Source organism: Pan troglodytes, chromosome 20 (assembly GCF_028858775.2).
Source record: "Pan troglodytes isolate AG18354 chromosome 20, NHGRI_mPanTro3-v2.0_pri, whole genome shotgun sequence".
NCBI lineage: Eukaryota > Metazoa > Chordata > Mammalia > Primates > Hominidae > Pan > Pan troglodytes.
This window is the reverse complement of record NC_072418.2, coordinates 54738995-54763939: the sequence shown is the minus strand read 5'-3', so window position 1 is coordinate 54763939 and position 24945 is coordinate 54738995. Positions and strand designations below refer to the sequence as shown.

General features: G+C 42.7%; 1 protein-coding gene and 1 long non-coding RNA gene across 3 annotated transcripts; one reads left to right on the top strand and one right to left on the bottom strand.

The window, feature by feature from the left end:
• Positions 1-741: 741 nt before the first annotated feature.
• On the top strand, positions 742-16545 carry ZNF649 (zinc finger protein 649). Of its 2 annotated transcripts, none has more exons than XM_054672678.2 (5): positions 742-854; positions 5486-5687; positions 8801-8927; positions 9213-9308; positions 13890-16545. In XM_054672678.2, the coding sequence occupies exons 2-5, from the start codon at positions 5673-5675 to the stop codon at positions 15167-15169; spliced, it is 1518 nt and encodes a 505-aa protein (XP_054528653.1). In that variant the 5' UTR covers positions 742-854; positions 5486-5672; the 3' UTR covers positions 15170-16545. The 2 variants fall into 2 exon arrangements, with proteins under 2 accessions (XP_054528653.1, XP_024207408.2); XM_024351640.3 differs by having other exon boundaries at positions 745-854; positions 5486-5982.
• LOC104003422 (uncharacterized) lies at positions 5448-16631 on the bottom strand. Its single transcript, XR_001711904.4, has 3 exons — positions 16544-16631; positions 9484-9619; positions 5448-5657 (listed from the first exon to the last, which is right to left on the bottom strand). It is a non-coding gene; the product is annotated as an uncharacterized LOC104003422 (long non-coding RNA).
• Positions 16632-24945: the final 8314 nt, after the last annotated feature.

Here is a 24945-nt window from a genome sequence, read left to right as displayed (position 1 = left end):
GGAGTCTCTTATGTCTACTTCTTTCTACATAGACACAGTAACAGTCTGATCTCTCTTTCTTTTCCCCACAGTGCACTGTTGTTAGTGCTCCAACCTCACAGTGCAGGGGTTGAGGTGTCAGGAGAGGGAACACATCAGTGCCATTTCACTGTCTCCTGTGTCAAAGCAAAATTAAAATGCAGACCAGACTTCAAAAACTCCTGAGCAAACAAAACCCAGTAGGCCTTAAAAACAGCCTTAACCTTGCTTAACCTGCAAACATAAGCAACAATTCACTTGAGTCATTTCTGGTAAATGCTTGTGTTAGGGAAGGACAAAACTCAATCTCAACCGATCAAAAGTAGGCAACTCACATGCTATTATGTCATTAGGGACTTTCCAAGGCAAATTTAAAAAAATGCATTTTTATAATTGTAACTAATCAAATAATTTCTTTGTTTTACTCCTTCACTCACCCTGTGAATACTTGTGTCTAATGCTTTAAGCATAGAAGCGCGAGACTTCTTTTGGTTTGATGCTTCCTAATTCATGAATTGCTGTTTGTTCAGATAAACTCTAGAAAATGCTCCTGTGCCTCAGATTTTTGCTTTCAGGAGAGTCATCCCGGTTTAATGACACAAGAACAACTGTTTCCCTTCTGTACGGCAGATCTACCAAGATGGCCGCGCCCAGAGAGCCGTGGCTCAGGGCGCGGACATGTTACCTCCTCGAAGAGAAGCCCATGTCCCATCGTCCTAGCGCGGCAGAATTGACTCGCGCCCTCGTCCGCCGCCATAGGCCGGTGCCAGTGCCGGGGTTTAAGGGCCAGGAAAGGAAGCATTCAGGGAATTTAGGTGTAGCCAGAAGAAAATCAGGTGAGTGTTTGGGTCTCTCCGTGGAGTAGGTTAAAGGAGCTTCTGAGGAGCCTGTGGGGAGAGCTGGCGGCCTGGGCGGTGGAGCCTTCGGGTTGGGGTGCCTTTGCGGTCCGGCGTGGGAGAGTTCTTGTGGTCGGGCGTTAAACGTCTGTCGAGTTCAGCGACTGAGACTCGGCGTCAGAGTTTGGGGTCTCTGAGGGTCACTCTGTTAGTAGGCCTCTGGATCACTGGATGGAGAACTCTAGGGGGACGCTGCCCAGCACGCCGGCTTTATCACCGACGCCATTATTATCACTCCAAACGCTGCAGTTTAAAGTCGGTGATGAAGCCGGGGTGCTGGGCAGCGTACGAGGGTGTGTGGTGTAGGTTTTGGGGTGAATCGGGGATGTGTGTTAAGTGTTTCGGGGAGGCCCAGGCATGTGGGGCTCAGAGGCTTGTAAAATCTGGTATTTTACAAGCCCAGGCCCCTGGCTGGGGTTGAGTTGTGAAACTATAACCGCCCACCCTTGCCGACTGCCTAGACAGAGCCGACTTGTTAAGACAGGGAAATTGCAATGGAGAAAGAGCAATTCATGCAGAGCCGGCTGTGCGGGGAGACCGGAGTTTTATTATTACTCAAGTCAGTGATAAAAGAAAAATTGAAGCCGAATTAAATTTACAGGAGTTTCATCGAGCAATGAACGATTCGCGAATTGGGCAGCCCCCAGAATCACAGCAGATTAACAGAGACTCCAGGGGTGCCTCGTGGTCAGAACAAATTTATAGACAAAAAAGGTAAAGTGACATACAGGAATCGGAAGCGAGGTCCAGAAACAGTGAGATTGGTTACCATTCGGCGTTTGCCTTATTTGAACGCAGTTGCAACATTCAGCATTCTATGAGTATGGCCGCTGGGATTGGCCACCACTCAGCTATTGTTACAGGTGCATACGATTAAGTTCGGTTTTCAATTTTGTCTGTTAAGCTAGGTTGCAGTTTATCCACAAGGACTCAAATATAGACGTATGGAGTCGTTCTCAGGCAATATTTAGTTTGCTTAAGCATCAGTCTCCTTGAGCATTTGGGGATCAAAGTTTCCTCCCATCCCCCAGACGGAATCTAGCTCTGTTGTCCAGTCTGGAGTGCAGTGGTGCGGTCTCAGCTCACTGCAACCTCCGCCTCCTGGGTTCTAGCGACTGTCCTGCCTCAGCCTCCCGAGTGGCTGGGATTACAGGCGCCCGCCACCACGCCCGGCTAATTTTTGTATTTTTAGTAGAGACAGGCTTTCACCATGTTGGCCAGGCTGGTCTTGAACTCCTGACCTCAGGTGATCTGCCCGCCTCGGCCTTCCAAAGTGCTGGGATTATAGGCATGAGCCATCGCGCCTAGCTATGATTGTTATGATTTATAAGAAATGTATAATTGATCTTTGTCCTGTTTCCTGGCACATGTCTCCCAAAAGCCTTGGAACCTCTTCAGTAAACAGTGCCTTTTTGTGTGGCATTGAGATGGCTGGTGACTGGGGGCCTCTGGCTGGCCTTAGGATGGGGGAGGCTGGTTGCCAGGGCAACTAACCATGTCATTTGAGGGTTGGAAATTTTAGCTCTGCCCGGCGACAGGGAAGTTGAAGGTTGAGTTGATCACCAGTGGTTAGTGTTTTAATCAAGTATGCCCACATAATGAAACCAGCGTAAAAACTCAAAAGGACTGGTGAACTTCTGGGGAACTTACAGATTCTTGAGCATGTGGAGGTGCCTGAGGGGTGGTGAACTGAGTCTCTAATAAGCTTCCTTGGAGGGCATGGAAGTCCCACGCCCCTTGCTACAAACCTTGCTCTGTGCTATCCCTTCCATCTGGCTCTTCATCTGTATCCTTTGTAATATCCTTTATTCCTTTTCCCATTTGCCCTGAGAATACTCACCTTTGGTGCTTGCAGCTGGAGCATTTACCCCGAGATAACTTTGCCATGAACGATCTCACTTTTATTATTTTCACATCGCTCTAGTAGGTCAACTTGGGAAACAAAAGACATCATTCTATTTATAGCATTCTGTTTTTAGTAGTGGTATTTCCATTTACAAAATGTAGTAGTTCTCGATCACTGAAAATGTCAAATCCTAGAAAACGTAGCATTCCTACATGTGATGTTAACATCATTCTCAAACAGTTCTTGGCTGAAGACTCACTGGATGGATCCGATTTTACCAAATCGAGAATTCTGATGATTCCAAATCGAGAATTCTGATGATTCCAAATAGAGAATTCTGATGATTCAGATGATTCTGATGTTAGTTCTGTTTAGAAATAACTCCTAGAACAGCTTTTATATTTTATTTTCACATTGAAAATCAGATTTACTGCAGCCTCAAAGAGCATGTTTATGTAAAATGAAATAAGCGCTGGCAGCGAGCTGCACTTCGTTTTTCTAGACAGGAAAAGAGTTGAAATAAACCAGTAAATGTTAAGTGCTTTCCTGAGTTCTGTGAGCCATCCAGCAAATTAATCGAACCTGAGGAGGAGGCCGTGTGAATCCTGATTTATAGCTGGTCCATCAGAGGTACAGGTGACAACCTGCTGCTTGCAACTTGCGTCTGAAGTTGGGGGCAGGCTTGAACTGAGCCCTTAATCTGTGGTGTCTGACACTATGTCTAGATACACAGTCTCAGACTGAATTAAATTATAGGATGCTGTCTTAGCCTTGTTGGTGCTGCTATAACAAGATAGCTGAGACTGGATAATTTATAAACAACAGAAATTTATTTGTTATAGTTCTGGAGACTGAGAAGTCTAAGATCGAAGCACCAGCAGGTTTGGTGTCTGGTGAGGGCCTGATTTCTGCTTTCAATATGGTGTTTTGTCGCTATTTCTCTGGAGGTGAAGAATGCGGTGCCCTCACATGGCAGAAGGCAGAAGAGCAAAAAGGGCCGATCTGTGTGTGAAGCCTCTTTTATTTTTATTATTATTTCTTCTTTCTTTAGGTTTTTTTTTTTTTTTTTTGATACAGAGTCTCACTTTGTCACCCAGCCTGCAGTGCAGTGGCACCATCCTAGCTCACTGCAGTCTCAACCTCTCAACCTCCCAGGCTCAAGCAGTCCTCCTGCCACAGCCATCTGAGTAGCTGGGAATACAGGCATGTGCCACCATGCTTGAATAATTTTTGTACGTTTTATAGAGATGGGGTTTCACCATGTTGCCAAGTCCTGAGCTCAAGTGATCTGCCCACCTTGGCCTCCCAAAGTACTGGGATTACAGGTGTGAGCCAACACGCTTGGCCTTTATTTTTTTTATTTTTTTTATTTTTAAGAGACAGGGTCTTGCTCTGTTGCCCAGGCTAGAGTGCAGTGGTGCAATCACAACTCACTGCAGCCTCAAACTCCTGGCCTCAAGCGATCCTCCCACCTCAGCCTCCCAAAGTGCTGGCTCACATGCATGAGCCACTGTGCCTGGCCAAAGCCTCTTTTATAAGGGCCTTAATGCCACTCACAAGGGAGGAGCCCTTATGACCTAATCACTTCCTAAAAGCCCACCTCTTGATACCATTGCATTGGAGATTAAGTTTCAACATGAATTTTGGAGGACACAAACATTCAAACCATAGCAGCTGGCATTTGGGAGCTTAGATTTTTGGAGGCAGTCCCACTATTTCCTAATAAGAGTGGCTCACTGTGCCTAAGCTGTTTTTTTCAAACAATGTGATTTATCCTGAACACCTGCTTTCCTCTAGGATTCTGGAGTTTTGGTGAATGTTAGGCAGTGAGCACCTTCATGATCAGCCCCCAATAAAAACCATGGCACACAATCTCTCTCTGATAAACTTCCTTGGTCTATAGCATTTCACGTGTGTTGTCATGACTTGTGGCTCGGAGAATTAAGTGTATCCTGTGTGACTCCAAAGAGACTGAACTTGAAACTTATGTCTGGTTTCCTCCAGACTTTGCCACATGTACCTTTTACCTTTGCTGGTTTTGCTGTGTATGTTTTCACAGTAATAAGTGGTTGCCATGAATATGATTATAGACTGAGTGTTGTGAGTTCACCTAGTGAATCACTGCATCTGGGAGTGGTCTTGAGGGGCTCCGGCACAGCTGCCCACATTCATTCACCTGTCTCCCCTTTTCTAACAGACTCTCAGGTGTCCTTGGCTTGTGGCAGCATCACTCCAGTCTCTGCCTCCATCTTCACATGGCCTTCTCTTTTACCTGTGTGTTTCTTCTCTGTGTGTCTCACGATTGTTGGGAAAAAGGCCTATGGGGTGCTGGCATAAACTGGCCATAAAAATATGGGACAATAAGTTTTGGAAAGTCACAGGAGGCCTCTGAGGAGGAAAGCCTCCTTATTACCATCACGTTCTCATGACCAGAGCGTGACCTGCTCTCTTATTTATAAACACTGTGCTTAAGGAGAAAGACACTCCTTTGAAGCATTGGAAAGTGGCCAGATATGCCGGCTCCTGGTTAAACCCACTCTCATATGACTCCCCACATTCAGAGTGTTATTTTATTGCCCTGGGATGTAAAGACTTGGGGACACCTGACAAAGGGATGCTTAGATATATTGCTTGGCCTTGACTGCAGGAGAGTTTACAGCAGCAGAGACAGCATCTGGGCCCGGAGGGAATGTGTCACCAAATGAACTTGATTTTTACTGCATAGGTCCTGGCTCCCCAGAAGCAAGAGAGTTCAAGTGAAGGAAGGAGGAGGTTCCTGGATGTGGATGTCATCATTTCTGGGAACACTCTTAAATGGAGACTCAGATTTCTTAGCCAAAATTTAGGGAGGATCCAGAAGAAACCAAAGACGAAGCATCCCAGTTCTTGGGTATTTCCTGAAACAGAAGAAAATGACAAAGGCCCAGGTAACTTTTGGATTGTTTTATTCTTAACTCGATTCCCTGATGGATTTGTGGAAGTCTGAAGAAATCAGTTCATTTACATTAAAAGTGTAAATTGGAAAAAATGAGCTCTGGGGAGAAACAGACTTAGACTGTACCTTTAATCCAGGGCAAAGTGGGATCACGAATACTTTGTTCACATAGTTCACATGTGACCAGTGTTGGAATATAATGTGTGACTCTGCCAGACCCTGTTGGCTACATTAAGTGTCAGCTTGTGTCCAAAATCTTTGGCCACCATCACACCCAGAGAATCATGGTAAGTTACATGATGTGCACTGATTCTGAGGAGAATGCGGGTCCGTTCCTCAGGGGATGTCAGTATTTCATGGCACTTAAATCTTGGGAAATTAGTTTGATGCTTTTTGCTAGAGGTGACAAGATAGACTTTTTGTCCTTAACAGCATTTTTCCAAAAGATACACAAGCAAGTTTTGTGTGACTGTTTCTACATGATTATTCTGAGTCCTCTATGGGACTATACCAAGAAGGGTTTAATGAACACAGTTTTTCCAGAGCTCACAGCACTGCGGCCTATATACCAACCTTGTTGCAGTCTGTGTTTATCTGTGAGTAAACCTAATTGCCTAAAAAATGCAAGGTTTGCTTTCAAAGGAGCTCCATGAACAGGTCACTAAACTGGCGTTTAAGTACAGATTTGACCAAAGGGAGTTGAAAGTTCTCTTTGGCAATGGCTTGGGTTGTTGAGATTCACAGGGTTTGCTTTAGAATGTCATGTTGTCTCAGAAAATACAGAGCCCTTCCCTGTGTTCAAATCCAGTTATTAACCTCTCACCTCTTTTAATGCCTTAACTTAAAAAATTATGCAAATGACTCATTATGGTTTTACATGTATATATATTTGGTCTCTGTCTCTGGTTCTTGGCACAGAGCTCCTAAAACCTTTGGAATTTCCTGAGTGATAGGAGTGTATTTTGTTCTTTATAACCAGCGCCTTTCAACCACACCTGAGTTTATGGTAATGAGGTGGCTCAGAATGGGCTCCTAGACAACCTCAGGATGGGGCTGGTTGCCAGAAAGACCAAGCCTTGATTACAGAGTTGGGACTTTCAGTCCCACCCCCAACCTCCAGATTCTGTGACCAATGGTTGATGATTTATTTCTTTTATTTTTTATTTTTTAATGAGACGGAGTCTTGCTCTGTCGCCAGGCTGGAGTGCAGTGGTGCAATCTCGGCTCACTGCATCCTCCACCTCCTGGGTTCAAGCAATTCTCCTGCCTCAGCCTCCTGAGTAGCTGGGACCACAGGTACAAACCACCACACCCAGCTAATTTTTTTTTTTTTTTTAGTAGAGACAGGGTTTCAATATCTTGGCCAGGATGGTCTCGATCTCTTGACCTCATGATCTGCCCACCTCGGCCTCCCAAAGTGTTGGGATTACAGGTGTGAGCCACCGCACCCAGCCATGGTTGATGATTTAATCATGCCCACGTCGTAGAAGCTCCATAAAAACCCCCATGGGGTTTGGAGATCACATGTGGAAGTAGGGGGTGGGGGAAGGGTGCACTGCAATTCCATGGGATCAGAGGCTCCTGTGCTTGGCACCCTTTGGACCTTGACTTCTGTACCTCTTTACCTGGCTGTCATTTGTATCCTATATAATAAACTGTAATTGTGTGACATTTTCCTGAGTTCTGTGAGTCATTCTAGCAAATTATCGAACCTGAGCAGGGAGGTTGTGGCAACCTCCAGTTGTGGTCAAGTTGGACAGAAGTGTGATAACGTGGGGACCCCAGAGTGGCACATGATGTGAGGGCAGTCTTGTGGGACCGAGCCCTGAAACCTGCAGAGTCTGATGATAACCCTCAGCAGTTAGTGTTAGCATAGCATCGAACTCTAGGATACCCAGCTGGCATCAGAGAAAGTGTTGCTGGAAAAGACACTGTGTATTTGGTGTCAGAAAGAACCACAGATTCATAGTTTTTTTTTTTTTTTTTTTGAGACAGTCTTACTTTGTTGCCCAGGCTGGAGTGCAGTGGCGTGATCTTCGCTCACTGCAACCTCTGCATCCTGGGTTCAAGCGATTCTCATGCTTCATCTAGGTGCCACCATGCCCACCTAATTTTTGTATTTTTAGTAGAGACCATGTTTCGCCATGTTGGCCAGGCTGGCCTCAAACTCCTGACCTCGGGTGATCCGCCCACCTTTGCCTCCCAAAGTGCTGGGTTTACAGGCGTGAGACATCATGCCCGGCCTCATGGACAGATTTTCAATGTGAAAGACTCAAGTTAAATAGTACACATAGTGTGAAAACAAAGTTCCCCCTCTGTATACTTTTTTTCCTAATTCCCTAGTATGTCACTAACAAATGCTTGTCTTCCTGTTCTAGGGATTTACCTGTGAGGACATCTATGTCTGCATGCATGTGTATGTGTGTGTATACATGCGTTGTATACATATACATGTATCTATGCATGTCAATGCTTACATGTATGATGGCTTATTTTTTATGGCCACTGCATAGTTTATTTGTTGTTTTGCTAACTATCATGGTATAGTTTACATGAAGGGGGTCATGCTAGATTATTCTGCACGTATTATATGACTGTAGCATATAGTGTAGGGTTGCAAGTAGGTGCTGAAAAACACTGGAGACGTTCTCATGTTAGCAAGAGGATTTAATGGCTGCATATTACAGAAACTTATGATTTGTTGGATTAATGGATGGCTGCATGGTTATTATAAAATATAGAATATTTTACTATGACTTTGCTTCTTTCACAGTATATTTAAAAAAGTAGGAATACAGTTTATTTGTGAACATGAATTTGTACTGCAAGGGTCCACTTATATCCAAACTTGAATCAAAAATATAGTATTCTCAGGTTGTGAAACTCACTTATACAGAGTAACATAAGCAGATTCCACCAGGCCAACTGTAGGTCATGAGTATGCACAATTTCGGTATATGTGGGGCATCCTGAAACCATTCCATTGAGTATACCAAGGGACAACTGTGCAGGTGCAGCTTATGTGGTGAAAATGGGCCGAACAACTTCATATTTCTTCCATGTCAATAAAAGAGAAACATATTAAGCAGGACTGTGTTATTACAGGAATCACTGACCCTGGAGGATGTGGCTGTGGACTTCACCTGGGAGGAGTGGCAGTTCCTGAGCCCTGCTCAGAAGGACCTGTACCGGGACGTGATGTTGGAGAACTACAGCAACCTTGTGTCAGTGGGTGAGGACAGCTGCCCTGTGTCACTCAGAGGGTGCCCAGTCAGTGGCCTTTGCTTTCTCAGCTTCTGGAAGCTTTGGTATGTCTGCTGTGCTCCCACATGGCAGATCCTCAGGCCCGTCTCTGGTCCCACAGGAAGAGGCATAATCTTCCTTCATCTTAGAAAAAAAGCCTTTAATTTGCTAACATGCAAATTATGCAATCCCTAACATGTAACCTTTCTCCTATCATCAGAGCCACGTGGTGCAATTCAGTGAGCCTAAGTCTTCTCCCATTTCCCACAAACAGGGTATCAAGCCGGCAAACCTGATGCCCTCACCAAGTTGGAACAAGGAGAACCACTATGGACACTAGAAGATGAAATCCACAGTCCAGCCCACCCAGGTAAGTGAGAGAGAACCAGCAAGAGGGGAAGGCAGTGGAAGTCACATTCTGGTCATTTAGAGAAGGCATGACAGTTGTGAAAGTGTCTAGGGAGACAGAAACAGCTGCCACATCTTCTTCTCCCCTAGGATACAAGAGCTCTTTTTCTTATAGGAATTCAGAGAAACATACATACCCCTTTATCTCTTCTTGGAACTGATCCCTATTCATTTCTTCTTAGATGTTGAGTTGCTTCCCATAAGTTCTTCTTGCTTGGATTTTCACATCTTCCCAGTCTTCTTCATCACTTGTCAGAGGATCATTTTGTGTTTCTGAGGCAAAAACGACAAACTGTTTTTTCCTCTGTCACATAGTCACTCAACACAGCATTTATGCCACTGGATATATAGGGGTTGTTTTCTCACACCCCAGGCAATTCTCCAGCAGACATCAGCTGGGTATCGTCTATTTCAAATCAGCTCTGACCCTATCTACCTGATACAGCATCAGATCCCACCGGTTAAGGGTTCAGTCCAAGACTGTGTCCCACTTCAGATGCCAGTGGCAAGTCCCAGGTTGTCACTTCAGCTTCTGACCAACCAGCTGTAAAGTAGGGGTTCCCAAGACCCTCTCCTCAAGTTTGATTAATTTGCTAGAACAGCATTTATATGTATATGCGTGTGTGTATATGTGTATATGTGTGTGTATGTGTGTGTATACATTTATATATATACTTTATATATTTATATGTATATATACATTTATATAAGAGAGAGAGGGAGAAAGAGCGCCATAAGCATTGTCTAGAGTTACTGATTCATCAAGTGAGATAAGAACTGAGGCATAGGAGGCCGGGCATGGTGGCTCACACCTGTAATCCCAGCACTTTGGGAGGCTGAGGCGGGCGGATCACAAAGTCAGGAGTTTGATACCAGCTTTGCCAACATGGTGAAACCCCATCTCTACTAAAAATACAAAAATTAGCCGGGCGTGGTGACATGTGCCTGTAGTCCCAGCTACTCAGGAGGCTGAGGCAGGAGAATTACTTGAACCCAGGAGGCAGGGGTTGCAGTGAGCTGAGATCACGCCATTTCACTCCAGCCTGGGTGACAGAGTGAGACTCTGTTTCAAAAAACAAAAAGAAACAAAAAACAAAAAAACAAAAAAACTGAGGCATAGGTATGTGATTATGGTTTGTTTTTCACATTCTGACACTATGTATTTTTCACCTTGAATTTTCTTTTCATGAAATGGTTTTTGATACACTACAATATAATAATATCTTCCATGTCTAAATTCCCATTCTACTTTGCATCCCAATCACACACAAGCCACTCCCATAGATACCACATCAGTGTGATTTGGTGGTGCTTGAGGTTCCTTTGCTACTCTGGAGTCAAGGGCCTGGTTTTCATTCTTCTTCATGTAAGATTGAAATACATCTTTGTCATTCATGCATTTCTTCATCGAAGGACAGATTAGCCAGGCTGAAGAGAGGTCATACTTTTCCATCTATTAAGCATTTCTTAAAGGCTAGATCTTTATTAAAGGAGTTTTCATGACACTGTCCATACCAAGGCCTCTTGCTCTGTGAGGCTGGTTTTGTTAGAATTGAGTTGGGGGCCTGGGCGTGTCTTTACACGAAGCTCTCTTGGGGGCTGTTTTTATGAGTTGATGAACTGTAGCCATAATACACAGTAGAAGAGACTGAATTTAGTGAGAAACAGAAATGTCTTTCTTGAGCAAAGATTTTGTTAGCAAAAATAGGGCAAATTTTTATGTAATATTTACAAATTAAACTTTTGAACGTGTGAAATGTTTTTGTTACAATTCAGGGCTATACAAAGTTAAAGTGAATAGTAAATACAGAAAGAACTGTAGGACTTTAGAAGAAATGTAACCTACAGTGGTCTAGACTAGATGGAGAATGACAGACTGATAAAATATCTTATGCAAGAGACATAGCTAGGTATTGAATTAAGATGAAGACATATGACAAGAAGTTGTAGAACTGGAAATGCAAGGCCATGTGGGGACTGTCAGAAGATTAGCCTGAAGGCCGGGTGCGGTGTCTCATGCCTGTAATCCCAGCATTTTGGGAGGCCGAGGTGGGCAGATCACCTGAGGTCAGGAGTTTGAGACCAGTCTGGCCAACGTGGTGAAACCCTGTCTCTACATAAAATACAAAAAATTAGCCAGGCGTGGTGGCACGTGCCTGTCATCCCAGCTGCTTGGGAGACTGAGGCAGGAGAATTGCTTGAACCTGGGAGACGGAGGTTGAAGTGAGCCGAGATCGTGCCACTGTACTCCAGCCTGGGTGACAGAGCAAGACTCCATCTCAAAAAAAAAAGAAAAAAAAAAAAGATTAGCTTGAAACTGGTCACATGGAGGCCACAGTTAGAAGATATTTGCTGGGAAATGGTGAAGTGGGAACTTAAAGTGGATGCGTCATGGTAATGGTAAAACTTTTATTGTTCAGCTCCTGCTGTGAATTTTCTGTGCCAGTAATTCAGGGTAGTGGTGGAGGTAAAGTTTTGTATTTTTCTAGCTCTAGGTAGAGCTTACCTTTCACCTGGTGGCAGTATTGTAGCAATCATACTGTATAGCTGATGTTCTAAGAAAAACTAAAAGTAAAGCTGCCTCAAGTCTTGATTCAGAAGTAGGGAGGTGGTCCTTGAGGGCTCCATTCACTGATGCCAACAGAGACATAAGTACAAAATTCAGAGAGTAGAGGCTGTTAGTGGCAAGGTGAGGGATTAGTATATTAGGGACAGCAAAGTGGAAAAAAAATCCAATATGACATCTGTGCAAGTAGGGCATGATGAAGAAGGTGACAGTTTCCATATTTGGTGCAGTGGCAGAGCTGTGTGGAGAGGACCGCGTGTTCTGCTTGCATGTTCTGAAAGTCCATAGGGATCACCCTGTTTCTCTTTCTGTTGGAACATATGAGAATATATCATAGCCAGGTAGATACAAGGTGTTAACCAAAAAATTGAGGAGGCAAAGAGAAACTTTATATTCTAACAAAAGATGATTCGCAGATCTGAGTGGTGTGACTTTGAGGAAGTGGAAAAAACACACATCACTGAAGAGGGGAAACTCTTTTTTTTTTTTTTGCCTTGCAGGAGGCTTTTTGCCTTGTAGGATTTGCTTTGCATACCTATTCAGTGAGAGATGGGGAGTCTTAATGAATATCTTTATGAGAATCAGCAAACATGTGCATAGCGAGCAAACATATATGTAACATATAATCCACTTTCATTTTGCAGTGGAGTTTTAACATTAAAATGAGGTGGAATCTGACTGTATGCTAGCAGGTCTTTTACAGGATATAAGAAAAGTCTGCACAGACTCCGGCAGCTGACCAAAACAGCTGGTGTTTATCAGGAGAAAGATATTGAGATCAGTCTCCTGTCCAATCATAGCTGCAGTTATGGCCTGTGGAATGCTGTTGGGGGTGAGGGGCATCAGTTAGTCAGCATCTGGTGGTCCAGGAGCTGCAATTGTTTCAATATTGCTTGTCCCAAGGCCAGTGTTTGTTTAGCTGCTACAGAAAAAGAAACAAAACAAAACAAAACAAAAAACACTCGTGGCAGTTAGAACATAGTTTATTCTTTAAATGTAGGGGGTGTGTGACTTAACCCTTACCTGTATGTCCTTAGACCTAGTTTATAGTTTGGTATCTTATTGCTACAAAGAGTCTGTTCCATCAGTCTTGTGATCTCTGTTTTAACAAAGGTTAGAGTATTGACTGCAGTTTTCCTGGAAATATGAGATTGGTGCTCTAGGAAAGTTAGCGTGATGATGGTCTACAGAATGGAGAAGGGCATATTTTAGCACCCAACAGTCTAATAGGATTAGGATGAAGTCAAAGGCTGTGTATCCAACATTCTAACTTGCCTTTCTGGGATATTTATTCTACTACTTATGTCTGCTGTTTCCCTACTCAGGATTATTCTTTTTTAAATTAAAAAAAAAGTTTTTGTAGAGACAGAGTCTCCCTATTGTAGCCCAGGCTGGTCTCAAGCTCCTGGGCTCAAGCGATCTTCCCACCTCAGCCTCTCAAAGTGCTGGGATTACAGGCATGAGCCACTGTGTCTGGCTGGCAAATTTTTTCTTTTTTTTGAGATGGAGTCTCGCTCTGTTGGCAGGCTGGAGTGCAGTGGAGCGATCTTGGCTTGCTACAACCTCTGTCTCCCAGGTTCAAGCGATTTTCCTGCCTCAACCTCCCGAGTAGCTGGGACTACAGGCACGTGCCACCACGCCCAGCCAATTTTTTTGTATTTTTAGTAGAGACGGGGTTTCACCATGTTGGCCAGGATGGTCTTGATCTCTTGACTTCGTGATCCACCCGCCTTGGCCTCTCAAAGTGCTGGGATTACAGGCATAAGCCACCGCACCCAGCTGGCAAATTTTATCTTATATGTATTTAACTACAATTCTTAAAAGTTTTTTTAACAGATAGGGAACATTTATACTTGGAATTCCTTCCATGTTGGTATTATAGGGGTTCCGGTAAAAAGCCAGCCAACCCCAAGGCATCTTTGAAGCAGTTTTATTCCGTGTGATGATCATGGAAGGATTTATTGTTCTCTCTCTTAGAAATTGAGAAAGCTGATGATCATCTGCAGCAGCCCTTGCAAAACCAAAAAATACTGAAGAGGACGGGACAACGCTATGAACACAGAAGAACTTTGAAATCATATTTAGGTTTAACCAACCAGAGCAGAAGATACAGCAGAAAGGAGCCTGCTGAGTTTAATGGAGATGGAGCTTTTCTCCATGATAATCATGAACAAATGCCTATGGAAATTGAATTCCCTGAAAGTAGAAAACCCATCAGCACCAAGTCACAATTCCTTAAACATCAGCAAACACACAACATAGAGAAAGCCCATGAATGCACTGACTGTGGGAAAGCTTTCCTCAAGAAGTCTCAGCTCACTGAGCATAAGAGAATTCATACAGGAAAGAAACCCCACGTGTGTAGCTTGTGTGGGAAAGCCTTCTACAAGAAGTACAGGCTCACTGAACACGAGAGAACTCACAAAGGAGAGAAACCCCACGGGTGTAGCTTGTGTGGGAAAGCCTTCTACAAGAGGTACAGGCTCACTGAACACGAGAGAGCTCACAAAGGAGAGAAACCATACGGGTGCAGTGAATGTGGGAAAGCCTTCCCCAGGAAATCTGAGCTTACTGAACATCAAAGGATTCACACGGGAATTAAGCCCCATCAATGCAGCGAATGTGGGAGAGCTTTCTCCAGAAAATCACTACTCGTTGTACATCAGCGAACTCATACAGGAGAGAAGCCTCATACATGCAGTGAATGTGGAAAAGGCTTCATTCAGAAGGGCAATCTCAACATACATCAACGAACTCACACTGGAGAGAAACCTTATGGATGCATTGACTGTGGCAAGGCCTTCAGCCAGAAGTCTTGCCTTGTAGCACATCAGAGATATCATACAGGAAAGACTCCCTTTGTATGTCCTGAATGTGGGCAACCCTGTTCACAGAAGTCAGGACTCATTAGACATCAGAAAATTCACTCAGGAGAGAAACCCTATAAATGCAGTGACTGTGGGAAAGCCTTCCTTACAAAGACAATGCTCATTGTACATCACAGAACTCACACGGGAGAGAGACCCTATGGCTGTGATGAGTGTGAGAAAGCTTACTTCTATATGTCTTGCCTTGTTAAACATAAGAGAATACACTCAAGGGAGAAACAGGGGGATTCAGTGAAGGTGGACAATCCTTCCACAGCAAGTCACAGCTTAAGTCCTAGTGAACATGTGCAGGGGAAAAGCCCTGTTAATATGGTAACTGTGGCAATGGTGGCAGGGCAGTGTGAGTTTGCCCACATCCTGCATTCATGATAAACAGTTTGCTGTTTGATCATATAGCCTCCAGCGGAATGCTGAGTTTGTCATGTCCCATGGGCCTTTGGCTCCCTGCACTAATATGTATAGTGGGGTTTACAAGATATGAAATATATTTTACTTTTTTATATCTTATAAACCTCACTACCCCTCCCACAATATTGTTTTTCATTTACTATCTTGATCATAGAGTTTGGCTGGGGAGGGGGGCAGTTTTAGAGGCTTCCACTTGGTGTTCCTCAGAATGATATCTCTTACTCCGGGGGCCAAGGTAGGGGTTAGCTTTTGTTCTCTTTGTAGTTTAGATTGTATCTCTTGCCTTGTTCACAAATCTTTTTGTGTATACACATATGTACATGAAAATGATGTTCATGCTTTTTATTATTTTACCCTTCATTATTTCATTTTTTATAGTTCTCATAGCTATGTCTTTCAGTTCACTAATCTTTTTTCCACAGTGTTTAATCTGTCATTAATCCCATCCAAAGTATGTTTTCTCTCAGAAATTGTAATTTTTAACCTCTAATAATTTGACATGGGTTTTTCCCTTTTATATCTTTCATATCTTTATTTATCATGGTTTTACTTTTAACCTATTTATGCTTTCATATTTAAAGTGGGTGTTTAGTGGGCAACATACAGTTGGGCCTTCCTTTTTTATCCAGTTAACAATCTCTGTCTTTTTACTGGGGTATTTAGATCATTTACGTTTAATGTATTGATGTGTTTAGATTTAAATTACTAACTTACTATTTGTTGTTTATTCTATGTCTTCTTTGTTCTCCTTTTCTTCTTTTTCTGCTTTCCCTTAGAGTAGCTGAGTGTGTTTATATTACATATTGTCTCCTTTGTTGGCTTATTAACTGTAAATCCTTGTCATTTGATTCCTTGAGATTTTATAGCATACATCATTGTGAGGGATTGCATATTTATGTCCTCTCCAAATTTACATGTTGAAGTCCTAATCCCTAAGGGATGGCATTAGGAAGTGTGACCTTTGGAAGGTAATTACATCTTGAAAGTGGAACCCTCATGATGAGATTATGTGTCTTATGAGACAACACAGAAGAGAGTTTGTTTTCTCTTTCTCTGCTCTTTGCCATGTGAAGACAGAATGAGATGACCATGCATAAACCAGGAAATGGACTCTCACTGGACACTAGACCTGCCAACACCTTGATTGTGTTTTAGAGTCCAGTTCTAGAGACTCCTCAGCCTCTGGAATGTGAGAAATGAATGTTTGTTAAGGCAGTCAGTCAGTCTATGGTATATTTTTTTCTAGTAGCCTGAACTGACTGAAAGAAAATCATGAACTTATCATTCTAACTTCAAGGACATTATATCACTTACTGTATAATAAAATAATCTTACAGTAGTATATCTCTATTTCCTGTGACCAGATCAGTGTCAGTGAAGAGATTGTCTTCTAGATGCTACTGGAATACATATTTGAGGTATGGGTAATCTTGATTTTACATGATAAATTCATTCTAGCATTCCTAACTCCATTTATCTTTGGGTACTTTATAATATATGAGGAAATTTCTGGCATTTAAACTTCATTTAGTGTAGGCAAATTTTGAGTCCAAGTTTCAGTCAACCAGCCAAGTCAACAGTTAGCACCACTCAATTTAGCTCACACACTGAAATTGCCAGTAGAATGTAATCTCCATGAATGAGAGTCTTTGTGCCTGAATTTCCAACTGTTGTATTCCCAGCACGCACAACAGTGTTTGACACATTAGGCATTTTATAAACATTCGCTGGATAAATGAGTGAATGATCAATCCCTTTAAAGGTTCTCTGAGGCTGGTTATAAAATTATAGGGAGCAGGTTTGGTGCTAGAATTCATCAGTTAATTGATCAGCTGAGTCTCAGTATTGAACAGAATCATCTCCCCTTCAGAGTTTTGATTTCAAGTAGCTCCCACCTTCCTGGATGTAAAGGCTTGTTCTGCCTTTGGCTTTTCCAGGGTGAGAGAGCCCTGTTTTAGTGTTGGTTCCCCACTTTGTCAGCCGCTGATCAACTGTGTTCTCCATTCTCCACACCAATTATAACCAAAGCTTTAACACGCGGTTGTTTTATCCATTCTGTGACTGACTCCTTCCTCTGAGGCTACATCTGATGTAGATGTAGATACTTCTTAGGCAGTTCTCAAAGGCTGCTTTCTCCAGCCAGATGCATCCTCAGGAGTAATAACCCCTCCGATTGTTGCTCAGGTCCCTCCCTCTTGAAATTCCTGTAAGACTGCCGCGCCCACATGGTTTCTTTCCATTCTTCTTAGGATCAAAGTGCCTAAATGTCTGTGACCATCTCTACCCAGCCTGTAGACAGATCAGGGCAGGCTTGAGCCTTTGAGAAACTAAGCAGTTTATGTAGCGCCCCTGGCTAATGTTGCAAAGCCAAGATCTAGCAGTTCACGTGGACTGGAAAAAGGGTGAAATGGGTCGTTTTCAATTGCTGTTCATCGTCAGAGCCTGCCTGTCTTAAGGCGCGAAAAGAGGGACTCCGCCTGCTCTACGGCAGTAGGGTTGAAAATGGCTGCTCCCAGCAAGCGTCCCCTGGGCGCAGACATATTGCGTCATAAAGGGACGGCTGGTGCCGTATTCCGCGTCTCTGGAAAGACGCCGTATGGCCCTCGCCGGCCGCCATCCCCGAAACTTGCGAGTGTCGCGTCTGCAGTGTGTGGGGTTCGCGGGGCGGCGGGCAGAGGTGAGTGTTTAGAGACTTAGGGTCTCTGACTCGCCTCCAGCAGTGGAGACAGGTCATCGGTCTGGTCTGCGTGGGCTTCTGGGAATGTTTCAGGGGCAGGGAGAGCGCGCTTTTTTTTTTTTTTCTGTTGTTCGCTAGCGCGTGAGGTCGGTGTTGCGGGGAGCTCTCGGGGAGTCCTCGCTCGGAGTTCGTTTCGCAGTCGTGTTGGGGTTCCCAGAGTCTGGGAGCCCATGGTCTCCGCATTGGAACCAGCGCTTGGGAGGTCTTCGTTGCACAGTAGCGCTAGGGCGTCGTGGTGGGGAAGCGAATCGTGTCAGTGTTGGAGACTGCTCTGGGCAGTTCGTGTTCATTGCTTATCACATGCGTACTTAAAAAGGGGCCTGCTGGTCCCCTTGCTTCCCTGCTACTGTATATTCTGTAGAAAATTGGTTTTCAGGTTCATTGCGACCCAAGTAATAACATCCCCATCATTTTAAATACTCCTCCAGAAAATAACTCTGGTTTAGTGTATTTCATGTTTAATGTTGGGATCAGGTGTCTAGGTATTGGTATAATTTTATTCGTCTTTAATAATATCTTGTCAACTTCGTATTCCCATATTACATGCTCTTTGAGAGTTTTTTAAATTGCTGGAGTTTCATCAAGTGGTTGCTTTAATTTGGGTAGAATTGATGTAGATCTAGATACAACACTTTCAGGAACATGTGATGGATTTCTATTAACCCAATATTTTTATTTGTTTGACTATCTGTAGTGTTTTTCCATACGTATCTTGCACATTTCTGGTTATGCTTATTTCTACATAGTTAATACTTTTTGTTGTAAATCGTGACTTTTTTTTCGCATAAGACCCCTCCCCCTTTCCTTTTTTGTTCCTAATTTCACTTAGTTGACAAGAACAGAAGTTAAAAATATATATGTTTATTCTGTCACTTCATTCTACTCATGTCATTACACATAACTTATAAATTGACGTCTTTTTTCTAGTTGAGCATTTTTGTCATCTGCAAATAATTTTAGCCAGGTGGCAAGTGTATGGACTGTGGAGTAAGAAGTACCTGCCTCTGCCTCTGACTTGGGTACGTTAATCTCTGAGTCAGTTTCCTTATTTGTGGAAAAAAGCTGTCATAGTTTCTTTTTCATGGAATCATTATGAAGATTAAGTGAGCAAATGTTCTTTAAGTATGTTCAAAGTGTAGTACTAGGTACGTAGTATGGTCTGAATAAATAATTACTGTGATTTATCAAGTTTTTATTTCTCTTTCCTAAGGGCTTTTGACCTTTACAATTATTTTCATTTATTTTTTTCTCTTTAAAATTTTCTTTGATTTATGTTGCTCTATTTCCCAATTTCATGTATTCCTGAGGGAAGAAACCATACTTGTCAATAATGGTTTGTTCTTTTAATATGAGACTGGATTTTATTTGCTAAAATTTTATTTAATATTTTTGCATCAAAAAAATGGAAAGATATCTTGGATTAGCTTCAGAATAATCCATAATCCATTGCTGGAGAGGGACTGAATGGTGGTATAGATAAAACAAAATTAGATGTGAGTTCATCATTCTTGAAGTCACATGATGAATATGTGGAATTTGAGTATACTGTTCTTTTGCTTGAAATTTTTCATAGTAGAAAATTTAAAAAATTTTTTGCCTATACATTTATAAGAGAAATTGGTCTCTTAAGTTTTTTTTCAAGTGATTATACTTGAAAATCACCAGGTTAAAAAAATAGAATAATGTAGCATCCCAGAAGCCCTCACCTTCTCTCTCCTCTCCAAAGGTAATTATTATCCTAAAAACACCACAGATGTGCTTGGTTGTCATCTTTATATAAATGAAATCCTAAGGTACACATTCTTTTGTGGCTGGCTTCTTTTGCTTAATATTTTTGTTGTGAAAATCATCTAAGTTGCTGCATATAGCAGTAGCTCATTTCTTTTTCATTACTGTGTAGTATTCCATTGATGATTATACCCCATATTATCCATTCCCCTATCAAGAGACATTGTTATGGCTTATGGGAGTTATGAGAATTGTTGATATGAACGTTTTTCTACATGTCTTTTGGTGCATAAAAGTTCTATTGAGGGTCGGGCGTGAGAGCTCACGCCTGTAATCCCAGCACTTTGGGAGGCTGAGGCGGGTAGATCACCTGAGATCAGGAGTTCGAGACGTCTGGCCAACATGATGAAACCCCATCTCTACTAAATACAAAAATTAGCAGGGCGTGGTAGCGGGTGTCTGTAATCCCAGCTACTCAGGAGGATGAGACAGGAGAATCACTTGAACCCAGGAGACAGAAGTTGCAGTGAGCTGGGATCATGCCATTGCACTCCAGCCTAGGCAACAAGAGTGAAACTCCATCTCAAAAAAAAGTCAATAGAGCATATACTTAGTGTGTTAAGTATAGAGGAATGGAGTATGCTAGACACAAGGAGAAACCGCAAATGCCCAATCATAATGGGAAATTCTTAACATACTTCTCTCAGTAACTGAGAGAACAGGCAGACAAAAAGCTAAAAGGGTATAGATTAACCATTGCTGGCAAACTTTCTGTAAAGGTGCAGACAGACGACAAATATTTTAGTCTCTGCCGGCGAAACGGTCTTGTCTGCATCTACTAGGTTCTGCAATTATAGAATGAAAGTAGCTGTACAGAATGTATAAACAAATGGGTGTGGCTGTGTTCTGATAAAACATTATTTACAAAAACATTCAGCTAACCCACTGTAGTCCCAACCCCTGAAAGGTTAGAATGACATACCTAATTAACAAACTTGACCAATATAAAACACTGCACTCAATAATTTTCCTCAGATGCACATAGGACATTTATAAAAAGTCACCGTATGGTTGGCCATCAGGCAAATCTAAATACATTTCAAAGGATTAAAACCATATAGAATATTTTCTCTAACTATAGTGGAATTAAGCTATAAATCAATATCAAAATGATTTATTCACCGTAGAATAGTCATGTGACTTTTTGGAACTATCAGTTCAGAACATGCTGTTTTCTTGTCAGAATGATTGGCAATTATGCCATACGCTTCTAAATAATCTGAGTTCAAAAAATCACAGTGGAAATATTTTCAATTGCATTTTAATAAGAATTCTACATGTAAACCCTTGTTGAATTTAACCTAAGCAGTCAGTGGAGGAAATTTATAACCTTGAATGCAAGTATTAGAAAAGAAGGAAGGATGAAAATCAATGGAAAAGCACCTATCTCTGTAATTCTTTTTTTTTTTTATTCTATTGATTTGTGTTTGGAAATGCTGGTTTTATATAATTGTTAGAGAGGCTTCACTTTTTCTGTGATTTATGAATGTTGCATAATATTGGAGTCATCTCTGTACTGTAAAGATTAGATAGAACTCATCAGGCTCTGATGACTCTAACTTTTTTTCATGGAAATTGAGTATAATATTTACCCATAACTTAGCTTCAGTGGTTATCAATTCATATTCATCTGTCATATCAGTCATATTTATCTGTGCCTCCACTTTTGTTTTAGTCTGGAGACTTTCATAGCAAATCCAAGGCTTCATGCCTTGAAACTTGTAAGTATCCCAGTATGAATCTCTAACCAGTAAGGTCATTAAAAAAATTTATAACCACTAGACCATTTCCTTTTTGTTTTTTCTTTTACAGACAGGATCTTGCTATGTTGCCCAGGCTGGTCTTGAACTCCTGGGCTCAAGCAGTCCTTCTGCCTCGGCTTCCCAAAGTGCTAGGATTACGGGTGTGAGCCACTTCACCCATCCTAGACCATTTTCAGTTTATCCAACTTAATAATAATTTCTTTCCTTATCTTTTTGGGTGAGCGGACTCTCACTCTGTCACCGAGGCTGGACTGCAGTGGCATGATCTTGGCTCACTGCAATTCCCACTTCCCAGGTTGAAGCAGTTCTCCTGCCTCAGCCTCCCGAGTAGCTGGGCTTACAGGCATCTGCCACCACACCAGGCTAATTTTTGTATTTTTTTGTAGAGATGGGGTTTCTTCCTGTTGGCCAGGCTGGTCTTGAACTCTTGACCTCAAGTGATCTGCCCATGTCGGCCTCCCAAAGTACCGGGGTTACAGGCGTGAGCCACTGTGCCCAGCCTATTTCTTTAGTTCATTGAATAGTTAGTCCACATTCAGTTTTTTCCTGATCATCTCATCATTGTCTTTTAACATTGAATTGTTTGAATCATGATCCAAATGATGTGGGTGCATTCGATTTGCTTGTTGTATCTCTTAGATCTCTTTAATTCTATAACAGCTCCCCCCTTTTTTTTTCTTTGTTTTTTTTGCCCTCATGCCTCTTCATATGTTGCAGTAGGAAGTACACAGCACCATCCATGAAGGATTCTTACCTAAAAAAATTGAACATGGGACTAATCAAACCTCTAAGTTGAACTACTCACTTAATTAAAAGGAAAAATTGGGAGTTGGGTAGGTAGAGAACAACAAGTTAAACTATACCATGAGGCTGGGAGCAGTCGCTCATGCCTGTAATCCTAGCACTTTGGGAGGCTGAGGTGGGAGGATTGCTTGAGGCCAAGAGTTCAAGACCAACCTGGCCAACATAGCGAGACCTTGTCTCTATAAAAAAAAAAATTTGGCCAGGCACAGTAGCTCACACCTGTAATCCCAGCACTTTGGGAGGCTGAGGCAGGTGGATCACGAGGTCAGGAGTTCAAGACCAGCCTGGCAAAGATGGTGAAACCTCGTCTTTACTACAAATACAAAAATTAGCCGGGCGTGGTGGTGGGCACCTGTAATCCCAACTACTCAGGAGGCTGAGGCAGAGAATTGCTTGAACCCGGGAGGTGGAGGTTGCAGTGAGCTGAGATCGCGCTACTGCACTCTAGCCTGGCGACAGATTGAGACTCCTTCTCAAAAAAAAAAAAAAAAAATTTTTTTTAAAAGCCCACACAAAATGATACCGTGATACAGCAGTCAGCCATATCCAAAGGTAGGACATCATATGGGAGAAATCACCTGTTTCCTTCCTCCCTGCTTCATTCCTCCCAAAAGTAGATAAGGCTGAGGGCTTGTAATGGTTTGGAAGCATCCTAACTTTTATTTGAAGTGAAAGCCTTTTTTTTGCCTTTTTGTTTTTTTTGAGACAGGATCTTGCTGTGTTGCCCAGGTTGGGGTGCAGTGATGCGGTCATAAACTCAATTCAGCCTGGAACTCCTGGGCTCAAGCGATCCTCCTGCCTCACCGTCCTAAGTACCTGGGACTACATGCATGCACCACCATGCCTGGCAAATTTTTAAATTTTTTTTGTAGAGACAAGGTCTTGGTATGTTGCCCAGGCTGGTTTCGAACTCCTGGCCTCAAGGAATTCTCCTGCCTTCACCTCCAGAATTGCTGCAATTACAGGCCTGAGCCAACACAGCAGACCCTAGTTGTTTTTTTTTTTATTGGATACTGTTGGCTGCCAATCTGACAACTAAGCCCCCTTTCTTAAGAAAATTCCTCTTTAATTTAGGTAGTGTCCTCTGGACATTTGACCTGAACCTCAGTTCAGTAGGAAATCCAGATTATTCTTACCAATCAGGGTGGTATCATTGCCCTTCTCGGTTACGTTGCCATGTTCTCCGTGTGAGTATTTGGTGCAATTCTGATGTATTACGTATGAGGGAAAGTCTGCCATGAGCTTCTAGGAGTGGTTGGATCCTGGATTTTTCAACCCTGGAGATCTCAGCTCCAACCCATTCATGCGTAATGGCCTTTTCTACCTCTTAGCTATCCATATGGATTTCTGCATTTGGGTTGGGTACCACTGTTTTTGGACTGGTCCTGTAGGGAGGCTAGACTGAAGGGCTGGGGCTGGGATGAGGCGGTGTCAGGATTGAAGGTGGAGGAGGTTTGCATCTTGACCAGTGTGTTTACCAGTGGGTCAGAAAATGGCTTGGAGATGAGCTCTCTGGGTGTAAAGGATACAGGCTTGCTAGAGAGTCTTGAGAATGACTTGCTGGGATGACAGCAAAATTCAAGTTGTTCTCACAGTGTGGGTGTTCTCAGAGTGTGAGTTTCTAGAGTGGTTCTTGGGGAGACTGATCTCTGAACTGCTGCTTCTGGGGCAAAGATGGGACCGCCTTTGCTTTCCTGTCTGTGTGGAAGGAGCAGGCTGAGCATCCACACTGAATATTGCATTAGGAGATCACAGGCTCTTGTTTGTGTAGCTGTGACTATGTGGCCACCCCGCAGTGTAAAGTGCTGGGAAGTAAAGTTCTAAAAGTGGGTAGGAAAGAGAACAAATTTGCACTGTAAGGCTGTCGTAGGAGGGAAGTATCACAAGGGAGAGACCCCAGATGTAGATTCAAGTTCCCATGCTACTAATTAGGAAGAATGTTAACCTGCACAACGCACTTCGTCTCAGCAAGCCTCAGCTCACTCATGTTTAAGATGGAAATAATAATGAGTACCTTATAAAGTAGTATCGAGGGTTTAGTAAGACAGTGCTTATGGTTTGTATGATTAGTAAGACAGTGCAATAAACAAAAAATTTAGGAGCATGTGGCTGCCGGTGGTGATTTTAAGTCAGTTTCTTGAGCCACCACTTCTTTTATGTTTTTATTTTTAGAGACAGAGTCTTGCCATGTGTCCAGGCTGGTCTTGAACTCTGGAGCTCAGGTGAGATCCACCCATCTCAGCCTCTACAATAGCTGGAACTCTAGGGCACATGCCACCATGTCTGGCTTTACCACTTCCTTCATTGTCTTACCTAAAACTGATATATGTGAGAACTTGGCAGTGGACAAGACCATAGGTGGTTTTTGTTTACTTTCTCCTGTTTCACATCCACTCTATTTCTGACATAACCAAAAAAAAAGGCATTCCTCTTGCACATTCCATATCTTCCTCTGGATCACTGCCCCATGATGTAATGGCTTCCAGGGTGTTAAGGAGACAGATGAAATATTGGAACCTGATGTTAATGTGAGTCCAGATGGCAATTGGAGACTTGTGATCCTAGGAGCATGTCTTCTTATCGTTGAATTTGGTCTTGAATCCACAGGTTCTGGCCTATAGGAACAAGACATTTTCAGTAATGGA

Coding starts and splice junctions, on each gene's coding strand:
- ZNF649 (XM_054672678.2), top strand. Junction 8,928..9,212: donor CAGCAACCTTGTGTCAGTGG/GTGAGGACAGCT, acceptor TCCCACAAACAG/GGTATCAAGCCGGCAAACCT. Junction 9,309..13,889: donor CCACAGTCCAGCCCACCCAG/GTAAGTGAGAGA, acceptor TCTCTCTCTTAG/AAATTGAGAAAGCTGATGAT.